The sequence below is a fragment of the Plectropomus leopardus genome, chromosome 6 (assembly GCF_008729295.1).
Source record: "Plectropomus leopardus isolate mb chromosome 6, YSFRI_Pleo_2.0, whole genome shotgun sequence".
In the NCBI taxonomy this organism is placed as follows: domain Eukaryota; kingdom Metazoa; phylum Chordata; class Actinopteri; order Perciformes; family Serranidae; genus Plectropomus; species Plectropomus leopardus.
Window position 1 is genome coordinate 2,232,925 of NC_056468.1, and position 23,919 is coordinate 2,256,843.

At 39.5% G+C, this 23,919-nt stretch overlaps 1 protein-coding gene across 1 annotated transcript in view; it reads left to right on the plus strand.

The window, feature by feature from the left end:
* The first annotated feature begins 6,228 nt into the window (after positions 1-6,228).
* The window catches only part of olfml2a (olfactomedin-like 2A), a 30,553-nt gene continuing 12,862 nt past the window's right edge, over positions 6,229-23,919 (plus strand). The window contains exons 1-4 of the mRNA XM_042488328.1: positions 6,229-6,455; positions 20,906-21,169; positions 23,280-23,387; positions 23,524-23,700. Of these exons, the coding sequence (XP_042344262.1) occupies positions 6,387-6,455; positions 20,906-21,169; positions 23,280-23,387; positions 23,524-23,700 (618 nt within the window). The 5' untranslated portion in view covers positions 6,229-6,386. The remainder of the gene's footprint in view (positions 6,456-20,905; positions 21,170-23,279; positions 23,388-23,523; positions 23,701-23,919) is intronic.

Sequence of the window (23,919 nt, forward strand, 5' to 3'; positions counted from 1 at the left end):
CAGCCAAGTTGCAGGTAGGCATGGCGTTGAGAGCACTGAGTGGCGAAGGGAGGTGACCGCTTGGGCCCGGCCGAGGGCGGCAATGACAGAGGAGACAAAGCCTCTGAAGATAGTGTAGGTAGCTCCTACAGGGGCTTCAGCGTGCCATCTCATGGGTACAGATGAGCTTCAAGCCCGCAAAGTCCAGATCCCTCATCCTGAAGAAAGGGAAAGTAGCTGAAAGGTTTCGCTTCACCCTGAGAGGCACCCAGATCTCTACAGTGTCTGAAAAAAGTCTAGTCCAGCAGACAAGGAGTGAATTGTCACCCTGGCTCTCTGCGATCGACAAGATGGGGCTACCGGGTAGATTCAAGGCTTGGATGTACCAGCATGGAGTCCTGCCAAGGACACTTTCGCCCATTCTTGTTATGAGGTACCGATGACCATGGTGGAGCAACAAGAGAGAATCATCAGCAGGTTCCTTCGCAAATGGTTGGGGCTTCCGAGGTCTTTGAGCAGTATTGCCCTGTATGGGAGATCCACCAAACTGCAACTTCCCCTGAGTGGCCTGACTGAGGCGTTCAAAGTCACCCGAGCCATGAGGACGTGATGATCACGACTCCTCAGACAGGAAAGTCGCTTCGGCTGGCATTCTCGTCAGGGCCGTAAGGAAGTGGATGGCACAGGAAGCGGTGAACAGAGCAGAGGCAAAATTGCGTCACAGCATCCTAGTAGGTTCCATGGTGGTGAGACGGGCAGGGCTGGGCAGCTACCCTAGGCCTAGTTACGATGAAGCCTGTGGGAAAGAGAAGCGTTGACTGATCCAGGATGAGAAAAGAGCTGAGGAATAGGAGGACTGATGCTGCAGGATTGTAGGCATGCACAAACAAGGCGCCTGGACCAGGTGGGAACAGACAGAATCCCGCGGTGTTGGGCACTAATGTAGAGGAGGTGAGACTGCCAATCCAAACTCTCTAGGGTCTGCATGTGAGGAAGTCCAGTATCCAGTTGCAGAGCATTGTACTGAAGCCCAGAGGGTTCAGTTTTCCAATCAGCTTCATGGGAGAGATTGTGTTAAATGCTGAGCTAAAGTCAACAAACAGCATCCTGATGTAGCTGTTGATGTAGCTGAATGAAGAGCAGTAGATATGCCATCCTTTGTGGATATGTTGGTTTTGAAAGCATACCGGCGAGGGTCTAGGTTGGCAGGGATGTTGTCTCTCATGTGCTGGAGAACCAATTTCTCAAAGTACTTCATCAGGATGGGGGTAAAAGCCACAGGGTGGTAGTCATTAGGGCTAGACACAGCAGACCTTTTGAGGTACAGGAATGATGATGGCTGTCTTGAGGCAGGATGGAACAGTCTCTTGTGAGAGTGAGATGTTAAAAATTAAAAAAGGTGATCAGCACAAATTTTTAGTACACGTCCAGGAGGCCCGCGGACTTGTTTATATTCACTCTCAGCAGGAGTTTCTCACATCTGCTGTGGTCACTGAAAGTGGCCAGTCCACTGAAGGCGAAGTAGATTTCACAGCTAAGTCCTTATTGCGGAGGTCAAAGTGAGCGTAAAATGTGTTCAGCTAGTCCGGCAGCGTGGCCTCACATATGATGGGGGCGCTCCTGCTTTTGTAGCCTGTGACATTTTGAATCGCCAGCCACATATCTTTAGTGCTGTTGCTGTTGAGGTCTCTCTCTAGTCTCTGCTGATGTCTCCTCTTAGCCTCCTTGATGACAGCTCTCAGTAATGCTCTGGCAATGATGTATGCCTCCTTGTCCCCTGACTAAAAGGCAGCTGTTTTTGGTCTGAGAAGAGCCTCCACCCCCCATTTATCCAGGCTTTCTGGTAGGGGAATGATCTCACCGTCTTTGTGATCACCACTTCAGCAACACATTTGCTGATATATGATGTCACTGAAGATGCATATTCTTCACGATCGATCTTGTTATCTTGAGTGGCATCACTTTTAAACATTTGCCAATCTGTGCACTCGATGATATAATATAATAAAACAGGCATTGTATACTGTATACAGGTAATTTACACAGTAGTAAAAATCAGTCTTTCTATCATATTATTTTCTAGCCTAGGTCACTTTTTTATGAATCAGAAACTAACATTTATTTACTTTTTTCATCCACAGTTAAGAGCAGCAGCCCTTAAGGGAACATAAATAATGGTGAGTAAGACAGACACAAAATATTTGAATTACAAGTGCTATTATGTGAACAAAAAAGTTTTGTGTACAATATCTAGCCAGTTTACACATTAGTATACATTACTCTCTGTATTTAAGTCGTCATATATTCCAGTCTAGGTCACTTTTTTTCTAAGTCAGAGGCTCATACTTTTTTTTTATCTGTGGTGAATGGCAGCAGCTCAGGTGGTGGACTAGGATTGGACTGTAGGTAGATTAAAAAATTAAAGGTTAGCGAGAATGCTTTTTGAATTTTTATAAACATATTATATTTAGAAATATATTACATTTTATATATAGTTTCTATACCTTTTTTGGCCATATTAAGGCATTTTTGGTTTCTGGTGACAGATTTTCAGGAAGTTTAATGTTCAGATTGCTTGATGTGAGGCAGACTTTAAACAAACAGTTTTGGGGGAGCTTTGTAGGCAACATGGTCCCTACAAGGCTCCCCCTGGTCCCATGGCTCATGTTCAATGTTCTGTTTTGTTTTGTTGTTGTTTGTTGTTTTTAGCAGACTTTAAAGTACTTTTGGTGAGCTTGGGTAATTTCTTGAGGTTTGCTGATATAGGACGTTCAGTGATTTTAGGTTCCACAGACTTTGAAACATGGATGGATGTCACTTTTCTCATGCTGTGCTCAGCCACCTTTCACATGTATTTAAACCTTTGAGCCCTAAGCAAATTGGCTTGATTACGTTCAAAATATTGGGAAAAAGGCGATGAACAACCTAATTTGCTAGAAATTGTTAATTTGGAAAATTATTATTTTAAAATTAAATCTATTAAACTAAAATATATTCATATAACAATATTGTATATTTTAAATTATTTTACAGAATTATTGTAATATTGAAGCACTTTACCTAACCCTAACCCTATGTCATGTGACCAATGGACTCAAAATCAGTGTGGGATGATAGTACTCCACTGGCTGCATGAGATACACCTCTTGTTTTTACATTTTAAATCTCCAAATAATTTTTATAAATTTTTTATATGTAGCATAGGAGCGAATGTCTGTCGAATATCCAACATAAAACTATCTTCACTGCGGTGTTACGCACGATAAAACATGAGCACCTTCACGACATCATGCGCAATCAAAAGCAGGGCTTCTGCTCAATAAATCACACACAGATCTGTTCTTTTCGGCACTCTAATTGTTTATATTTAATTAACATCACTCTCCCAAAAATGAGTAGATCATGCCGCATGGTGGAGACGGTGACACTTTGGACACAGGACGCGGCAGTCAATCAACAATCGCCCTTTTTCAAAAAATAATCGCGGCAACTCTTTTTTAAGAGGATGTCATTGCCTCCAATATAAGCTGTGTAAAACACAGGACGTAGCTAAAACATTTGAGCGCACAGAGCTGCATGCTCAATTACACACGACAAAACGTGGGCACCTTCGTGAAATCTAAGACAGGGCTTTTCCAAAAACAATCAAACCAAAATATTTGCTTCTCAGCTCAGTAATTATTGATATTTTTTAACGTCTTTCTAATTCATTTAAGCATTGCACACCATGCGGCGTAGTGGAGACGTGGCATTTTGGACGCAGGGCGGGCACAGTTATTACAGCATAACAAATAACTCATCTCTTCCCTTCATAAGAAAATATCACATGTACTAGCAAAGCATATTTCAGTGTTGTTACAATACTAACAGGTCAGGTAGGAGCTCTGAGTTATAACTTATTTAGGTCAAACAACCGTCAAACACTTTAATTCATTCATCTCTTTCATTCACAGTGAGAACAATATATCCATCTGTTTGTGCACTTTGTTGTCTGCTCCTTTTGAGCTACAATGTGTCAGATTACTGAACTAATTATCAGAAAATCCTCAAACATCTCTGGATAGATTTTAAGCAGCGGCCTCATCTCTCCACACAGAGAAACGGGCCCGGTTTGGTTACATCTGCACGCTCTGATGTCCTGACCTCTGCTCCTAATCGTTCCATTCTCTCCATGGCGCACAAAATAAATCATTTTTAAAGCATTATTCGAAAAATGGCCCAGGTGCCATTTTGTTTCCAGAAATTTCGAGGACGATTTTGAAAAACTCACCATTCTCAAGCAAAAGTGGCAGTGTTTCAGAATCCACATTCCACACTTTTCCCGCCAAATTCAGTACATTTTAAGCACAAAAAAAAAAAAAAAACGTGGAGTGTCACCAAAAGCTGTGTTTTGCTAACAGGCCAATTAGCATTTATTAATTGACCATCTTCAAATTCATCAATTTACCATGATTAAATGCAAATTTTTGTGGACATCCTCTTTTAAGTTGGTTATATGAGCAATGTAAGTTAATAAATCTAAATGAATTCTTAATGAATCTAAAGTTGACATGATATTAAAAGATGTCTTATTAGCAAGGGAGGTGATCAGGCGCCTGAAATGGGCCAGCAGCGCTGGAGTTTTCAGCACAGATATTTAACAATTTTTCTGTAGAAGTTGTTTGAACTTTCCAGCAGACAGGTTCACAGGTCAACTTACTGGTTTATGTATTGTTATGTTTATTTATATCTTCTGTGTAGAATGTCAGTTTTTTAGTGATCTCATGTATGTTTGTGTTCTTTTTTGTCTGACTTATTTTGTACATATTATTTGTTTAAAAAATAAAATTGTGTTAATGTAACATTCTGTTTACATTAACCCTTTGAAACCCGAGCAGACTGGCTTGATCTTTAAAAAACATGGAAAGAAGGTAATCAGCAACTTAAAAAGAAATCACCCCCCAAAAATAGCAAGAAATTAGAAAGAAGTTACAAAAAAATTACTTGAGAATAAGCACCAAAAAAGGACATGATTTTTAAAAGCGCTTAAAAATAAAATAAATCTAAAGCTACAAAATCTTGGATTTTTGGGACATTTGATGCTGAGTTGCTGATTGCCCATCTTTTTCAAAGAGAAAAATCTAAGCAACTTGCTGAACGTTAAAAGGTTTTAGGTACTTGTGAAAGGTGTCTGAATGCAGCACAAGAAAAGTGATGTCCATCCGGGTTAAATATAGTTTTCTGCTCATGTTCTTTGGCTGTCCTTCATTTGTGTTCAGTCCTGTACAAACCAACACAAAACCGAAAAGTGGCCCAAAACTGTAGGATTGGAGTTTCATAGCAATAACTGGCCAGCTGATGGCGCCAAAAGCCCTTTCAATTTCTAATGCGTTTGCATAACTGAGCTCTCTGCCTGATAGGATATATTCCTTTAAACTTCCACATAGTGATACTTCAGTGTGAGACATTATGTGCAGCGAACAACATCACTGTTGTGCTGCTTTCAGACACCTTTTATAAGTATTTAAACCTTTGAACACTGAGCGAATTAGTGCAGTTTCTTTCATAAAACATGGGGAAAAAAGCCAGTGAGCTACTTTGTGTTCCAGTGTGTGTTCCACAAATTAATAGATTCAGTAAAATTTCTTAAAAAGCTAGGTAAAATGTAAAAGGGAAAAAATCTAATTATCATAAATATTAATTTAAAATTATGTTACAAAATTATTATATTTTAGGCACCTTTTCAAGGTCATTGTCTTGCTTGTTTGATTTTTAAATTTTTCATTTTCAAGTATTTTTCTTGTACTTTTTCTTCATTTCTTGCAAATTTTTGGGTCATTTCTTCTTTCGTTGCTCATTGCCTTATTCCCATGTGTTTGAAAGAAATAAACCAGTGTGCCCAGGTTTCAAAAGTATAAAATGGTTGGTTAAATTAGTAGTAATTGAATACTAATAAATTGCAATTTATTTAAAACAAAACATCTTATTATGCATAGTTGTATACTACTACTACTATTATTATTATTATTATTTTTGTTGTTTTGTTTACAGATAGATAGATAGATAGATAGATAGATAAACTCTGCACTTCACTTCAATACATACAGAGTAAAATACAATGAAAACAACATTAAAACCCCACCCTCCTGTGCAAATACACACTACCACTAACAGCATGTTTGTACGTGTGTGTAAACCCCTCCCATCAGCGGAGGTCAGCGGATGACAGATGATGCGCTCTGTGCGCCAGGCTGAAAACGGAGCGCACTCTGCAACACGCACACTTACATCCATACACACTGTAAGATCCTCACTGTGTGGACAGGAAATGGAGTTAAAGTAGGCGCACTTCATCACCTTATGGACTAAACGCAGTGACTGTCGCTTCGGTTTTTGTGAACTTTACGCGCAGACACCCAGGAAAGAAAATGTGGAGATACACTAACTTGTTCGCCTGTCTGCTGGTTCTGTGTAAGGATGCGTCTTCACAGAGCAAGGTAAGGAAACACGGCAGAAGTGTTTTAGAAATCTCATTTCCCATGCATGATATATATCATATATATTACAAGGGCTGTTCCCAGTCAGTAATGGTTAATGTTCAATCACTGCCGGTCCTGTCATTGTAATATCTCTCTTGTGTTCTGCGTCGTGGTGCCTCTGCCTCAGACAAATAAGCTACTTGACCAACATTTCCCCCCAAGTCAAACCTGTCAATTTTCTGTCTAAGGCCAGCAGATGGTTCAGCCTTCATTTTTTCTGATAACCCTGCCAATGAGAGCTTTTGTGTGACATGAGTAACAATGGGTTTATGTAATGACACCTCGCACTCAGTGGGCTAACAGTAATATCTGGCTGCCCTTGTTTGTACAGCTGCTGGACTCCAGTAACCCCCTCACTCTCCCTCACCCCCCCACACACACACACACACACAGCCTGAAGATGACAGACATGTTGAGTACACATTATAAGACCTGAGGCTTTGTCTCATACATGTAAGACCATGTATGGTGTGTGACTGTCAACAGTTGTCTGCTCGGGTACAATCAGAGGCCAAATCAGCAAGAATTTAGGTCAGTGCAGAGTCAACCGCCCATGCCCATAGTTGTTGTTATGAAATGCTGGTAGTATTATAGTAGCAGCATTAATTGCAAACATGACAGACACAGCATGTGTTAGTATAGCCGTAAGAGTCATTGTGGTCACCTGGTACATTTCTAAGATGTTAGAAAAAGTGGAACTAATTACTGTATTAGTTTGACTAAAACGGGACTGTTAAAAATACACATAAACATCCTAGTCACCCCACCGACCTCCCTTGGTGGTTAAGGATAGGGACTGTTTGTTTTTTATGAGGGGGGAAGGGGTGCCGCAAAACAGGTCAGGCACTTCAAATTTAAAAAACAAAAGTAAACTCTGAAGAGGGACTTGTGTTTTTAATTTTGGCTTAGTTGAGGGACATACAATTTGAAAAGGTAGTATTTTATATTTATCTAAAATAAAAAAGTCACACCTTAGCCTCCCCCCTCCTCTGATAAATAAAGTACCGTCCCACAGCACTGGCACACAAGCTATATGATGTCCTGCTGTGGACGGAGCCACAGCAAAACATATTTTAGCCACCTAAAAGAAAATCAGTATCAGTTTAATTGTACACTATATTTCAATAGTGTTTCCTCTTTACCAACAAAACAGCTGATGGAGGCAGCGGTAGAGCAGCAGCTCCACTGTTCAGTGGAGTAAAATGTTTTTCTCAGTGGAGTCTGGTGTTTTTGATATAACGGCTTCAAATCCCCATCTGTAAAGGCTGTCTTACAGCAAGTTAAAGCAGTGAAAATATTTCAAATATTATGTACACTTAAATTAATATTGATTTTTTTTTTTAGGTGGTTTAAAGTTTATCAATGAAGGCAGAATTTGCTCAGCACTGTTTGGTTATATGTACATGACGTGGAGGTTTTCTACCCCAAAGTTATTGTAAATAAAAAGTTATGATTGTGATTGTGATATCTCCACCTGCAGTGGAGGAGTCGGACTTACTTCATCAATAAATGGATTTTCCATCTCTGCTTGTACTGTATACTGGGACAAAGGACAGTAGTCAGATTAAATGGTCTGATCGAACTATAACTATAGCTCCATTTAACTGTGCATGAAAAGGTACTGACTGTAAGAATAAAATATTTGTTTGAACTTAAAATTTATACTCTGGGCTGCCTAAGGCAAAAATACCTCAACTTGTTTTCTCAGATTTGGTTAAATTTCAAGGTAACCCGGACACAAACTTTGTAAAGTTCAAACAAATACTTTATTTTGACAGTGTATTGTCGTGTCTGGTTTGGTTTCGACCCCTTACTTTAAATAAAGGCAACTGTCAAAGCTACAGCTCACAATATTTTAGAAACAGTGTTTCTCCAACTTTGTGGCAACAGTTTGTGTTTGTCTCTCCTCCTACAAAGTGCTAGGATTTGGCATTCTTCCAAAGCAAGTTTCCCTCAACATGATAGGTGTTTTGTCAGTCTGGAAAAGGATTTATCACTAAAGGAAGGGGCATCCTGGTCTGCAAATTGGCTTGATTTCTTTTGAAAACACAGACAAATGGCAATGAGCAACTTGTCAAGAAATGTTCCACAAATTGCATGAAATTAGTAAAAGATGAAAAGAAAAATGACTTGAAAAGAGAGGGATAAAATGATTAGAAAATTCTGAAAAAAAGGGGGAAAATGTAAAGAGAAAGACATTCTAATTATATATCCAAAATGATGTAAGAGAAATACATTTATAGGCTATATTATTTTAGCACTTTTTAACAGGTCCTTTCCTTGTTTGTTTTGGTTTTTCACTTTTCTTTGTTGCTTATTTCCAGGAAATATTCTTGTTATTTTTACAAATGTTTTGCTAAATTTTTAGGTTATTTCATGCAAAGTTGCTCATCACTTTCTTCTTGTGTTCTTGAAAGGAATCAGGCCAATTCACTCACTACTTATGGGGTTAAATAATGACGTCACATTGGAATCAGTTGAGGTGAAGAGTTTTGCAAAGGCAACTGACGGTTGTAGAATAAATCCACTATTTCTTAGCTTTACGTCCCCACACATCATGTCTGTCCTCATAACACTGTTCCTCATCATGCAGCAGTGTCACAGCTCCAGTGTTGGGACCACTGGAGACGCCCAGTCATTGTCTCTGTCGCCAAGCTGGTGGCAACGCCATTAATGAGAGACAAAGCCTTCTCAGAGTGGAGCATAGAGGGCATGGAGGGCACCAGAGGGTGGCGTGGGAATCCGCGCGTGCACCTGCTTGGTGTTGTGGGTGTAAACAAACCAAAGGACAATTGGCGCGAGGTCGGCTGAGGGCTGGAGAGACGGAAAGAGTAGACTGGGTTGTTCAGTGTGGCTCAGTGAAACAGCAGATACAGTAAGAAAGAACTACAGATTCACCTACAGGTGCTGTCAGGTGCCTTGTAGCTGATCGCCACAGTGTTCCCGAAACGACATTTTGTCATGCCATGTTATGCCAACATGACTTCATTTAACTGCTGATGTCACATGGTGCTGATGAAGAGTCAACATTATGAGTCTACAGAGAGTCCAGTCTCTCTGTTTGTGGTTAAAACAAAGCTGCAAAGCTGGTGACCCTGGAACAACCTGTGAAAGGTCAAAATTCACCATACGACACAGGTGCACGGACTGCATGTGACCATGCTTTATACAGTGCTGGAATGTAACTACATAAGTAAGTACATTTACTGAAGCATTGTACCTACAAATTTGAGGTGCTTGTACTTTAATCGAGTTTTTTTCTTTTCATTCAAGAGTTTTCTTTTACTTTGTTACATTTCAAAAAGAAATATTGTACTTTTTACTTCACTACATTTATCTTAAAGCTTTGGTTACTATTTACTTTACATATTTTATTTTTTGCATAAAAATATGATGTTTTGTTATAAATGAAATTAACAGTTTATCCATATACAGCTGAAACAATTAGTTGATTAATCAATTTATGATAGAATATTCGTTGATTTTTAAAAAAACATTTTTTTAAGATAAACATTTAAGTCATTTTCAATAAAAAAAAAATCTTTAGTTTTTTGGGGTGTTTTTTCAGTTCCATTTATTTATTGATTTTTTTTTCTGCAATGTGCGCTTATTCTTTGAATACTTAAAGGTCATTCTCCTGATTATAATCCCTTACTTTTACTTAAGTAATACTGTCAATGCAGGACTTGAACTTGTAACAGAGTATTGTAACACAGTACTAGTACTTTTACTTTTTAGTAGGAAGAAAATAGCAAATAGATAAATATATTCATCACCTTTAAAACAAAAACAAAAAGGTACAAAACAACCAAAACAAACAATAATGAACAGATCACATAAATCAACAAAAACAGAGAAATAAGGATTGATAATATGCAAAATATGTGTAAAATCAGGTCTGATGCTGCTTGGCCTTGGTGAAAAATGCTGAACATGGATGTTACAGTGTTGTTCTTTGCCATAGATGGCAAGGATGACTTTGACCTCCTCCTACATGATTTTGAGTGTTTATAGGTTTATAAAATGTCTATAAATATTACACTAACTAATTAAAAGCTCGGCCATGAAATCAAAACCATATAGAGGGCAAAAACACAGTGGGTTTGTATTATAATAACTCAAACAAGCTGCAACATGCTTATCAGTGTAATCAAAGGGTCCACAGCAAATTACAGTTAGTAGTAAAAGAGAAGTGGAAGGACACCAAAAATCACATCACAAGCTTTCAACACAGCCTTGTTATTATAGACTCATTTACCCTCCACATGTTCTCAAATAGTGCATTTGAAAGCATCGCCAACCTTTCTGTTTGTCACGCTTCTCTACCTTCACAGATTTCAGCCTGTTTTCTCCCTCTGTGCAGATCACTTCATCCTAGAGAGCAAGATTTATGATCACCAGCATGGTTCACATTTAGTTTGTCTCTTGTCTGGAGCATTCTGGATGTCCTCATTTTTGTACGGTCTGAGTTTCATGGGATCTGTCAGGCTTAACATTTTACAGCCCTGGGCCCTTGTGTCCTGTTATTCTGTGTACAAACATGGCTGAGAAAACTTTGTGCACATCCAGCGAACAGCTACAAACTCGTGCAAAACAAATGTGCTCTTGAAAAGCAATATAAGCAATGTAGGAGACTTTCAGCTCTCTTGGCAGGACATATTTCTGTCAAGGATGAGTTGGAAATAAAAAACAGCAGAGCCATATTGTAATTTTCACATCACCTTGAGCCTCATGCATGAAATGATATACAGATTTTCTTTTATTTTTGCTTGTATCCACAATTTGTTTTTGTTTTTTTTGCTAGTACCTACTGATGATTGGGATTCACCATTGTTTTTTCTAATTTCTGTCCTTCTCTTAGGTAACAGAACATTTTATGAGTGGTCGAAAGCACTCTGACCAAGATATGAGACATACATCTTATTTTCACTGGCCAGCAGAAAGGAAAAAATGTTTGAAATTTGAGAAACATTTAAAAATGCGTGAATATCATTCACATTATATGAATGTAAGGCTAAATTATTTAATGTAATGCAGTGGGCGTTACATTAACACACACTGGACTTGACTTTCTCTGCTTATGCTGCACACTGTAGGTTCATCTAGACAGAACATATCTGCACTTTAACCTCTGCACTGTACAATTCCTACATTGCACTTTTTGTACATACATTTTGTGTTCTTTATATTTTATTTTTCATTTTATAAACTATATTGCTTCCATGTTCTATCTTATACCTTATTCTATTTCAAGTTACTTTTGTTATTCCTCCTCTATGTTATTGTTTTGCACCAATTCCTTGTATGCATAAATGTACTTGGCAATAAAACCCGATTCCGATTCGGATTTATTAGATTTAGATAATGTTTCAGATTAACTGTTATGACTAGATTACTAATTTCAGGGCCAAAGAAACACTACTATACTTCGTCCGCTAATCCCAATTACTGAACTTTCTGTTACTGTGAGTCTTTCCATTGACCAGTGGTCGAATGTAACTAAGTACATTTACTGAAGTACATTATTTATGAACTATTTTTAGACAAAATGGGCACAGGCTGTGGGTGAATGAGACAAAGGGCTTTGTCAGTCTCTACTTAATGGCAGTTCTCAGTGCCCATGTGCAGTTTCACATTGTTTGGGAAACCCAATGAGGAGAAAAATGGACAGACAGCTGGACGGAGTTTTCTTCATTTTATAGAAGGAAGTCGATCTAGAGTGATGCGACAGTTGCACTGAATTCCGAAACGGGTCTCATGGCCGTTCAGACTGAGGTCGCATTTCAAAAAGTCTGATCTGTATCTGATTTAGAGCCACATATAAAAGTGGCCCAAATCAAGCTATCATCAAACAATCACATCTGGGTGTGAAGGAAAAAATTCTGATTTGGGCCACTTGGGCCTGCAGTGTGAGTGTAAGTCACCACACCTGGTCACAAAATAGTGCAGCACATAATCCCCAGAAAAACGTCAGTGTCTTGTTTTACACTTTAAAGCTCTGTTGTTGTTTTATGCTTTTACTGTTTTCTCTCATTTCCATTATTTTTGCTAAGTTGCTGGGTGTAGATTCATATTTACGATACAAACACAAGAGTGCTGTCAATCTTCTTATTGAAGTGGTTGTGTTTGTTTCAGAGACTGTGTTGTTAGCCATCAGGCTTAAAAACTATTGTTTGTGGATGTAGATCAGATAGTAACTGTAGCTGCTGTAAAACCAAATTCATTTTTTGGCATGCTTTCATTGTGTCAGAGTGCGCATTTCTATCTACTTACTCAAACACAAATTCATCGTAACAGTGTTTCAAGAAAAAATGATTAATGGATTTTTAAACGGCTGTCAGACCAAACAATAAACATCCCTTCATTAGCTCCGATTATTGGCTATGATTAGAACCCACAGCATTAATCAACTGTTAGTGCTTCTTCACTGCCCACCAGAACATCAACTTTATGGCTGAGAATTTTATAACTTTTTTATTTGTTGGCTTAATGGCTGGAGTAATGTGTCTCTCTCTAAACATCAGCAAAGCCTGCAGCCTTTGAACATCTCCCATAAACATCTGCTGTAAGAAATCATCTGGGGAAAAGGCTTTGACAAACTCTGTCATTCCTTTTTGCTGCTGAGGTCACCAGACACACACTTATAATTAAGAAAGTGTCTCTTTATGCTTGTAAATGGTTTACTACATTATTGCATGTGGATTGTATTAGGTAGCTGTATTGACATCTTGATTTGTATCAGTGTTTTCACAGGATTTTCACCCTTAAAACAGACTGAAGAGAAAAATGCAGTTTAAAGGTTTTCCAGAGCTCTTTAACCCTTTGAAACCTGGATCGACATCACTTTTCTTTGGAAAAAAAGTAGGGAAAAAGGCAATGTGCAACTTGGCAAGAAGTGTTCTGCATCATGCATGAAATTATAAGATTTAGATTTTTTATTTTTATTTTTTTTAAGTTGGGGAAAAATTTCCAAAAAACAATACTTATATATTTTTTTAATTATGTATTTAAAATATGTTTACAGAATTATTATTATTATTGAGCATATATTTCCTTTTTTGTTTGTTTTTACTTCATTTTGTCTATTAAATTTTTGCTAATTTGCTCATTTCATCTTATGTTGCTCATTCCGTTCTTCCCATGTTTTTTAAAGAAACAAAGCCAATTTGCTCTATTTCCAAAGAGTATGTTTATGTTTCATTTTAGTATAACAATAATTCCATAAAGGACAATGTGTCTTTTTCTCTTTTATGTGCAATGATATTCTGTGAAGACTTAAGAGTTCAAAGAGTGTCGGCACACATAAACGGAGCCAGCAGGAATGTTGATATGTACCCAAAAAAGCAGCGAGTGCTTGATACACTTTGTGTGCAGCTAATTAACATCCCCGTGCTAATGCCAGTGTTGTTGTTTATAGTCGGAGCCCCTGACCTCATGTTTCATCCCCAGACTGAAGGGTTTAATAGAATCCCCCGCTTTGAACCAAGTTAATCTTTACGGTGGCACAGTAAGACTGTTTATCATAAGCACCACTAATTAGATTAAAAATCAGGCGGACTCTTTGGACTGGAATGTGGACCCCGCTTTTAGTCTTGAGTAGCTTTGACAGGAGATGATTTTAAAGGGATAATGCATCCTTTAAAATCATGAGCTTGATGGGATTAAGACTGCTTAGGACTGGTATTAATGGTGCATTTTTGTGCGTTTGTGGTAAAATAACTGAAAAAAGCAAAAAGGTTGAATGAGCTACAGGCCATAACTCATCCCAGCACTGGTGTTTGTCTTTGAAGGTTGGAACATGCAGCTGAATGTTTGAGCTCTGCCACAGGATGCCGGGCAGTTGTCCCAGTGATTCCCCCAGCTGGCACAGCGCTACAAGGAGAGGATATCCTTGTTTATATGAACAAGGCTGCAGATACAACAGGCCAGCGCTACTGAAACATGGACTTTAACTCCGAGGCTAACAAGTGCAGCAGCAGTTGTGTAACACATCTTGTGTTTTTAGCAATCCTGAGCACAATTTGGGCTTCACTTCATCACTGTCAGGGTGTGTTAGCTGTTAAAGGCTGCAGCGGCTGATCTAATGGAGCTGTCTGCGGCTCTTTTCCTCCCATTGTGCAGCCGTGAGTTCGTGTCTGAGCCGTGTTCTTTTTGACCCGAAACTTGACTGCACTTGACCCCAGAGGTCAAAGCCAAAGACTAAAAGCACAAAGCAGTAAAGACTTAAAGCTCAAAGCATGCGTTAAATACCTTGTACTCTTAATTATTAGCACTCTTAATTGTGTTGCCTGTTCTCATGCTGGTAGGTCAGCTTGGCACAGCAGCATATATGATTTGACAGGGAGGAGGAGGCAGCTGCTCTGATTGGCAGAAGGACTGAGATTTTTCATGATATACTGTTAAATCTGACAAGTTGGTTTTACTTTAAAAAATCTATAAAATTAAGTGCCTTGAAAAATGTTGGTAAATAAAACTATTAGTCTTATTTTATGTTTTTCAATTTTTCTAATTGTTAACTTAAAATTTAGTTATATTTACTTAATTTTGTGAAGTTGTAGCAACTTTAAAGTGACAAGTTAAATTAAATTAGTCTTTCTAAGTTGTAGCAGCTTAAGTAAACCAAGTTTACTGTGCTGTATATGTGTGTTCTGCTGGTTGCAAACTAGTCAGTTATATTGTGTTGTATTAACTTCATAATTGGCAAAATCCTCTTGTCTGATCAAGTTAAATCACTTTTTTGGTTTACTGAAGTTGCAAATACTGAAAAAGAGCAAGGTCATTTCACTTGTCATCTTTACATTGCAGCAACTTCACAAAATTAAGTAAAGAGAGCTAAATTTTGAGTCAACTTCACAATTAGATACTAAGTAAACATAAATTAAGATTAATAGTAATTTTATTTTCCTTTTTCAAGACAATCTGTTTCCTAGTTTATTTTTTGTCAGATCAACTTGTCAGATTTTAAGATGCTAACAGATCTCTCTCCTGCAGTAAACCATGCAAAGTAAAAGTGAGGTCCTTGACTAGACAAAGCATGAAGTACAAAAGTAAATCTGCCTGGAATTTCTCTGACTTCTCCAATTTAAAGCAACTTAAGCTGATGTTGCTATGCAGCAGTGGCTGTTGGGCTGGGGTTGAACAATGCGGCTCAGCATGGCCGTAGGCATAGCCTCCGCTAAAGAGGTTTAATCTGCTAATCCACTCTGTTTTCATGTGGCTGTAGGATTTGTCAACCTGCTGCCTTTTCGCTTGACATGGGTCAGGATTGGCTGGGCTTTTGCACACAGGAGTCCTGCCCCATATCAGGCCCCCTCCCAGTGTAAGTCTGCAGTAATGGAGGGGAGAGCACACACCCCTCCACATCTTCCCCCATCACTCAGCCCGCATTCCTCCACTAATGAGCCCCCCACCACCTCCCCCTTACCTGCTGATATCCTCCCTAAAAGACTTCCCAAACTGTTCAAGTTGTAACTACAGAAACCATCCAGTTAAAAACTTGACCAGTAATATTCCCTATCATATATCATCTACTGTTATTTTGTCCATCATCTTTAAATGGATGGATTTGGGAATTTTGTATTTCACTTTCCTATATTCAGATGAGTCATACATTTTTCACCATACTAAATTGTGTGTATGGTGGTAGCTGATGATGGGGAGAGAAGGCAGCATTTTTTTTTTAAATTTATGTGTGTCACTTTGTATCTTTCTGTGTCCCCTCTCTAAATTCTGAGGGGTTTATGGATTCTTGAACGCAACACAGGCGGAGCTCTCTATGACTTCTTTTTTTCCTTTAGCAGCAGTTTGTGACTTGCCATACGCTGGCGGCCGGCCTTATGGCACCGGTTGCGTGTGCATCAAACGCTGAAGGACAGCGTCAGGTTCCTGTGTGTGTTTGTGTGTGTGCAGCGTGGGGGTTGGGGGGGTCATACATAATTTAAACGGGTTCAGCGAGTTGTTCAATGTGACTGCTAAATTCATGCGATGTAGTACACAAGCTAACGGTGCCAACAACAGATCACAAATGTGCAACTACAATCATACTCTGCCGACACTAGATAGTCTGTCAAACAAAAGCCAGAGACTGTGTTGTATTAAGTTACTGTGAACTGCAGCTTTTACCAACAGTCAAGAGCACTCACTACGCAGCAAAGTCTGACGACCAAAATGTCCCACAGCACGTCAACTAGCAAAAACAAACAAACACACAAACAAACAAAAAAAAAGACTGCTCGACTTGAAGCTATCTCAGTTGACTAAGAGGTTTTCAAGTGAGGATTCAAATCTCTGTTGTCAGGGGCAGCTTTAGTTTATTTGCACTTATTTGTATCTCATCAAAACATTTATACACAGTCTTGGCTAACTTTTATCTGTGGACATGTGTCGGTGTTTGTATGTGAAAGTATGTGTGAGAGGCAGAGCGGGTCGTCCTCTAATGGGAAGGTCAGCGGTTCGATCCCTGGCTCCTCCAGGCAGCCTGTCGAAGTATCCTTGGGCAAGATACTAAACCCCAAATATCTCCTGATGCTGCGCCATTGGAGTGTGAGTGCATGTGAGTGGTTACTAAGAAGCAGGTGGCACCATGTGTGGTAACCTCAGTCACCAGTGTGTGAATGTGGATGTGAATGGATTAATGTGAAAATGTAGTGTGAAAGCGCTTTGAGTTGTCAAAAGACTAAGATACATCACTAGAAAAGCGTCACCAGCAAAAAACGTTTTCAAACAGCTGACGCAAAACGTCATGAGTAGAAGCAGAAGGCTGGTTAATACCAGATGCAAAAAGGACGATAGGAATTTGGGGCTTATTTCTTTGACGTATGCTGTTTTGTCTCGGAAAACTTCCTTACGAGGAAGGAATGGTCATCATTTCAGAGAGACTGAAAGACCAAAGAGATCAGTTTCTTTGAACTGAGTTTCTAAAAATGTGTTCTTCATCTTCTGTCAGTATTACCTATTAGCTTCAGTCACCTGAGGACAGGACCGCTGTCATTAATGAAGATTCTCTGCATTGCTCTGATACAAGTGATACTAAATGTGCACCCATCCTGCAGTTTATAGAAGTCCCTAAATCTCACCAGAGAGATGACAGTCCACACCTCCTCCAACAGATGCCCCCACTGTCCAACAGACTCCAAATAAACACATGCTGAACACAGGAGTAAGAGCCAGCCAGAAAACAAACCACTACAGTCATATCAGTTCTATAAAAAGCTGCTTAGATATGAACATGTGATACACAGCTTGAAATAATACATCTTGTCTTTTCAGTCACTGTGGTCATTTTCAAAAAGAATTACCCGTGGCACAAACATTTCAGACACAATACAACAACAGAGGATGCAACTGACACCTTAAAAAGACTGCACCTCCCGGTGGGTGCTAAAAGGTCAGAGAAGGTTTTATGACAGGGAGACTTTGAAGGAGAACTCCACTGATGTTACACAGCAAAGTCTTTCCAGCTGCTGGGGAGTACTTATGCATATGTGAAAAAACAGAAAAAAATCTTTAGCGTGTCCAGAGGGAGTTGTGTGAAATCTGATAAACCGCCTCAAGTGATGTCACACGAGTCAGTATCAGCTGTGTCTAAACACTACAAGATAAAAAAAATTTGGAAGTGTGGAGTGAGAGAGAAGGGAGCTGACAGAGCTGCTGCTCATCTCTGCTGTGGACTACAGGCTACATTTAGAATTGGACTTATGTTTTGACCTGCTGAATATTCCCTGCAAACTTCATGGAAAAATAGCCACAGTATTATATTTTTAAACACCTTGTTATTGAGCAAAGTATTCCAGAGAAGGACAGGTGGATCACCCATCAGACAATGATAGACGGACAAAATTGATGCAAGTTGCACTATGGGTAACGACTGACATGGTCTCAGCTCTCAGTTTGGTGCTACAGTCTACAGCAGGGATACTTTTGCATAATGACAGAAGGCCAAGGGCAAGTCACAGCAGCCCCATACATGTTTCTAGGGTTTTAGGATTGTTCTAAGACTTTAATATTTTCCAGGATTTTAGGGTTGCAAAATTTTTGGATACTTCTAGGATTTTATGATGTTTCTAGGATTTTAGGAAATCTCAATAATTTTAGGACATTTCTAGGATTTTAGTACATTAAGGGCTTATCTTGGACCACTGTTGGGTGTGTGGGGGATCCTCCACTGGCACTTTTTTGATAAACAAACTCTATTTTGATACTGTTTTATGCACTCTGGCACCTGATATATACTAAAAGTACAAAAACAAGTCCCAGTGTGAATCACTTAATTTTTATTATGAATTAGAAAATGATTCGGGGGCAACCTGGAACCCTATTGGGGGCCAGATTTGGCCTGCTGGCCATGAATTGAGTATCACAGGTATGCAGTATTCTTATTGCTACAGCTAGAGCCTGTGTGTTTGCCCAGAGTGTCTGTGTTGTGTTTGTGTGACTGATCCCAGCAGTTATATCTGCTGCCTCTCCCGTTTCTCTCCTTTTCTTTCATGCCTCTTTAAGTTTATGAACCAGAGGTGTAGAGCCTTGAGATATGCATTCTATTTTTGATCAAGCTGAAAAAAATGATCTCCAACTGTGTGCACTCACCCACTAGAGGACGACCATGGAGAGGAGTCTCACTACTGTTCCATCCCGCTCCAACAAAAATCACTCCTACCCTGTCCAGATTCTTGAAAAAATTATGTTATTTTTATCAGAACAACATATTTATCTATAAAAGCTGACCTATTGTTATTATTATTCCTATCCTGCCCTCTCCCATTGACTGTTTTTCCTGTCCAAGTTACATGATTAATAGGGAAATTCCCAGGACTTGCAGGATTCCAGAAAAATGTCAGCCAAGACTGTCAATGACCATTCCATAGCATTGCATTAACAATACATGTCAAAAAAAAGAAAGTGCTTTCCATCTGGACACAGCTTTATTCTGATATTGCAGTGGGCAGAACGATTCTTTTCACAGAAAAAAAGTGGCTCACAGTAGCCTTTTCTCTGTCTCATCAGAAGTAAATAAGCTTCTTGTTTGGAGATTACTAAAAGGGACAGCTGGCAGGATGGGACCATGGCCAGGTCAGGTGGGACTTTCTGACAGCATGTTGTGCATGTGACCCACAGTGAGAGATTTCAGTCATAATTAGATGAGAAAGGCCCTACTAAAATTGGAAAAGTCTTTCCTTTGCGTATAAACAAAAAATGCATTCATATAATAACAATGTGAGAATGATCCTTGTGTACACGGATCTGCAAAATTGTTGTTAGTTGTCCTCCTACTTGCACATAGCTGTTTGGCTGAAACATACTGTGCAAAATGAGCAACAATGTCACCGTTATCACAGGATCCACACATTGCCAGTTTACAGAGCGACAGATGGGGTGGCGTTCAGAACCTGGTTTCAAAAGTTTGCATTTTCGAAGGCCAATCCGCAGCAAAAGTTTAACGTTTCATGCAAGAGCCGTTGCTGTTTAAAAAGCCTCTAAGCAGTGGGCCCTATATAACAATATCTGTGTACAAAGGGCTTATGATAACGGCCAGTGGGAGGGTTTTCCTTATACACTGTGAGGGCCCAAGGTCAGTGGTAATGTGCAATAAAGTTTATGATATCCGGCTTTATAAATAAAACTGAAGTGAAAATTGAATTGAATTGGGAAAAGTAAGGGATTCATGAGCACTCAAACGTTCGATACAATGGCCCAATACATACCACACATAAAACACACAAAAGTCATTCCAATATACGCATTAGTTCATTTTCACTCATCACCACTCAGATCAGCGAACAAGATGTCAACTAATGGTCCTTTGAAAGGACACAGCTGTTGTAAAACTGATTGACAAATCCAACATACAGGGTTTCTTAAAGAAGCCCACTCTCCACTATGAAATAAGAGAAGATGGATTTTAGGAGACAAAGCATAGAAATTCACAATTCTCCACAGACCTCAGTGTTACCTCACCGTCACCACGTGAACAGTAACAATATGCACTGCTTCCTGTTCATTAGTGAGCTGGAGGCCAGCTGCTGATGCACAGTCCCTCTGAGTTGTGTTTGTCTCAGAGGTTTCTCTCTGAGTCACACCTGCTAACAGTCAAATAGAGGAAGTCTGTGGTTATTTTTCAGGATCACTTTTCCTCCCTTGCTTTTGTTCCCCTACAATAGAAAAAGGATTTATAACTCACAGAAATCCAACAGGGGTTAGACTTATGGAACAGATGACATTTTATGGGTTTGGATAACTGCACAGTGCAATCCAGGTCAGTGATATCCAAATCTGATGTGTTCAGTTCTTCAATAAAAACCACTTCATGCATCTAAATGAAAAAATGAAAGAAGGGCTACAGTGACAGCACAGAACAGAACACAAAATACCTTTGTACTTCGGATTTAAAAATGGGACATTGTGTCTTCCAGATCTTTGGGGAGACCGAGCCGGTCCGGATGACGTCAGAGGGCTCAGACTGTCGCTGCAAGTGCATCATGCGCCCTCTCAGCAAGGACGCCTGCGTGCGGCTGCGGAGCGGCAGCGTACGTGTGGAGGACTTCTACACTGTGGAGACGGTCAGCTCCGGATCTGACTGTAAGTGCTCGTGCACGGCCCCGCCCTCCTCCCTCAACCCCTGTGAGAATGAATGGAAGATGGAGAAGCTGAAGAAACAGGCACCCGAGTTACTGAAGGTGAGGCAGTGAAATTCAAAGTTGCTGTATGTTTACTATTTATGTGATCATAGCATCTTTCAAAGTATTCAGATGAGATCACTTTATGCTTGTAAAAAAAAAAATAGACAATTCTGTTTTCGTTAAATTTGCATAGTCTATTGTTTGTCTTCAACACATTCTAAACGTAAAGTGTTGCCAAAGTCAGAAATGTTTAAGTCCTACAAATGCAGAAGTACAAATGGTCAAAATTTTCAAAAAATTGAAAATGTATTACCTACTAATAATTGAAAATGTATAACCCTACTAATGACACTGCAGCCTCCACCAGTCATGCAGGAACATTCATCACCAACTGGAGCTGAGGAGGGGAGGGTTGTGTTCAGTGTTGCAATAAGCAGGGTGCATACAGTGGTCCAGTGGGTACAGCTCCAGTAACACACTTGTTTTACAGTTTTGCTCGTTTGTAAAAACCTTGGCAACAGTGGGGAGTAGGTCAGGAACATCCTCAGCAAATGTCTGATATAATGTATAATACACCCAATGTGATGTTTTCTCTGCGCATGTGGAAACAATGGCATGTGGCAAAAGTGAGGGAGTCACCAGAATCATTTGAAGTCATCCTCTGACAATAATAATTACTCATGCAAAAACCAATCTGAGCAGTCACTGGTCCAGAGAAGTGCCTTGCTCTGGACCATATGTTGAATAGGGACAAATATGGTGTGTTTGGTGTGTCCGTTTAATGTCACGGACAGACTGGAGAACAGGTAAACAGCAGACAGCAGCATGGACTGTCAAAACTACTGTTACTTGTCTTTACTTACTCAGTCTCTCTTTCAAACTCGGGGCAGACTTGGTGTTTTAGCACTGCTAAACCTGATGGTAATTAGCAACAGTGCATCATTGCATCTCACTATTTAAGTAGCTGAAATTTCCACATTCACAAAGGTGTTGTGTTTTCATCAATACTGAGCAGAGCCGAGGATAATAAATACCCATGACTATTCCAGAGTCATTTGACCCAGTTGTGAATGCCCATTGTACGCACTTCCATTACATTAAAAATCCTGATGTTAATGGAGTGGGTTTATTGTGCAGTGGAAGAGGCTTTAGATGCATGATAATATGTAGCGGAAAATTTACATTATTATAATGCTGAGGTAAACATGTTGTTAGGTCTGGGCACAAAAACTACTTGGTTACTTTGTTTTTTGTGATAATAATGATGTTGCCGGTGTATTATCATACTGCGACTGGTTCTGTACGGCTGACGATGTTCAGCAATGTTTCAGCAAAGAACATGGCTTTTGTTACGATCTCATACCTGAAGCACTGTCAAAGTTGCCTTATTTTATGAGTTTGGAATGAGAAGGGACTGGTGTCATGCCATCCACCATCCCCTCCACCCCCTGATGACAAAGTCAACTCATATACTAAACTTCACTTTCAAAACGTTTACATGATGCGTATGAAATGAACAAATGTAGAATTTTTGTGGTTTGCAGAAACATGCACTGATAACATTTTTTTTTCTGCTGACTGGGCTGAGGAGAATGTCAGCAAACACTGAAGTATAAAATAAGCTGTAAAATAGTAACGATAACAAGAAAAGAGAAAATGGAATGAACAGCCGAGCAGTGTAAGTACTACTTTCCCTCAGAGTGCTTGTAAAATAGAACTAAAAGTCAGAGCAATCAATGAAAGGGAAAGTCCCTGCAGTTTAAAAGCATTAAAGGTCATCCATGAACTCTTGCTGACCTGGCTTTAGTTGTATGTCATCGAACATCCTTTGTGAACACATCAGCACTTCTCTGCACATGCCTAAAGCACACTTTCATGTTTCACAGGGAGGAGAGCCACACTATGTACCATATGAAACAAAAGGCAGTTCCAGATGTCTGACTTCACTTTCTACTATAGATTATTCCTATACATCTCTGCAGGAAATGATTGCATTGAAAAGGTTTAAAATAATTAAGATGGACATCAATGGTGGTAATTAGAGCAAATGTTTTGAAAGGGCAGTTAAGCTATTTCTGCTGTTAAACAGGGGTACAGAAAGCTGTCAGCTTTGTGTTGAGGAGACGGTAAATAACACTAGTTCTCCTTTTATGGCATGAATGAGCAGCTCCAATCCATGGTGGATCTTCTGGAGGGAACTCTTTACAGCATGGACCTAATGAAAGTGCACTCCTACATCAACAAGGTGGTGTCTCAGATGAACACCCTGGAAGAGGTAAGCAAACAACCAAACTCTTCCTCATTTTATTACAGTTAAAGGGTCACCAGGACACAACTTACTGACTTTTCATGCTAACTTGTGTCATTATTTGGATCATGTTTGCTGTGAAAATATTGATGTTCTCTCACAGACGATCAAGACGAACCTCACACGAGAGAATGAATTTGTTCGAGACAGCATGACGAGCCTCACCAACCAGTTCAAGAGATATGACAACTACTCCAACATCATGATGAGCATCAAGAAGGAGATCTCCAGCCTGAGCCTGCAGCTGCTGCAGAAGGACTCCTCTGAGAACAAAGCACAGGTTCAGAGAAACACTTTCTGTGATGATGTACACACATGTTGGCATTAGAGCAACTCGCAATTCTTAGTTTTGTAGTTCTTCCAGTAGTAGTACTATTTCTAGTTGTAATACTAGTTGTAAGATTAGCAGTACATTACAAGTAGTGCTAGTCAGTGCCCTTGTGCACAGGTTCAATCTATCATTATTTCAGACTTGTCTCAGTAGGCGGAACCCTCAAAT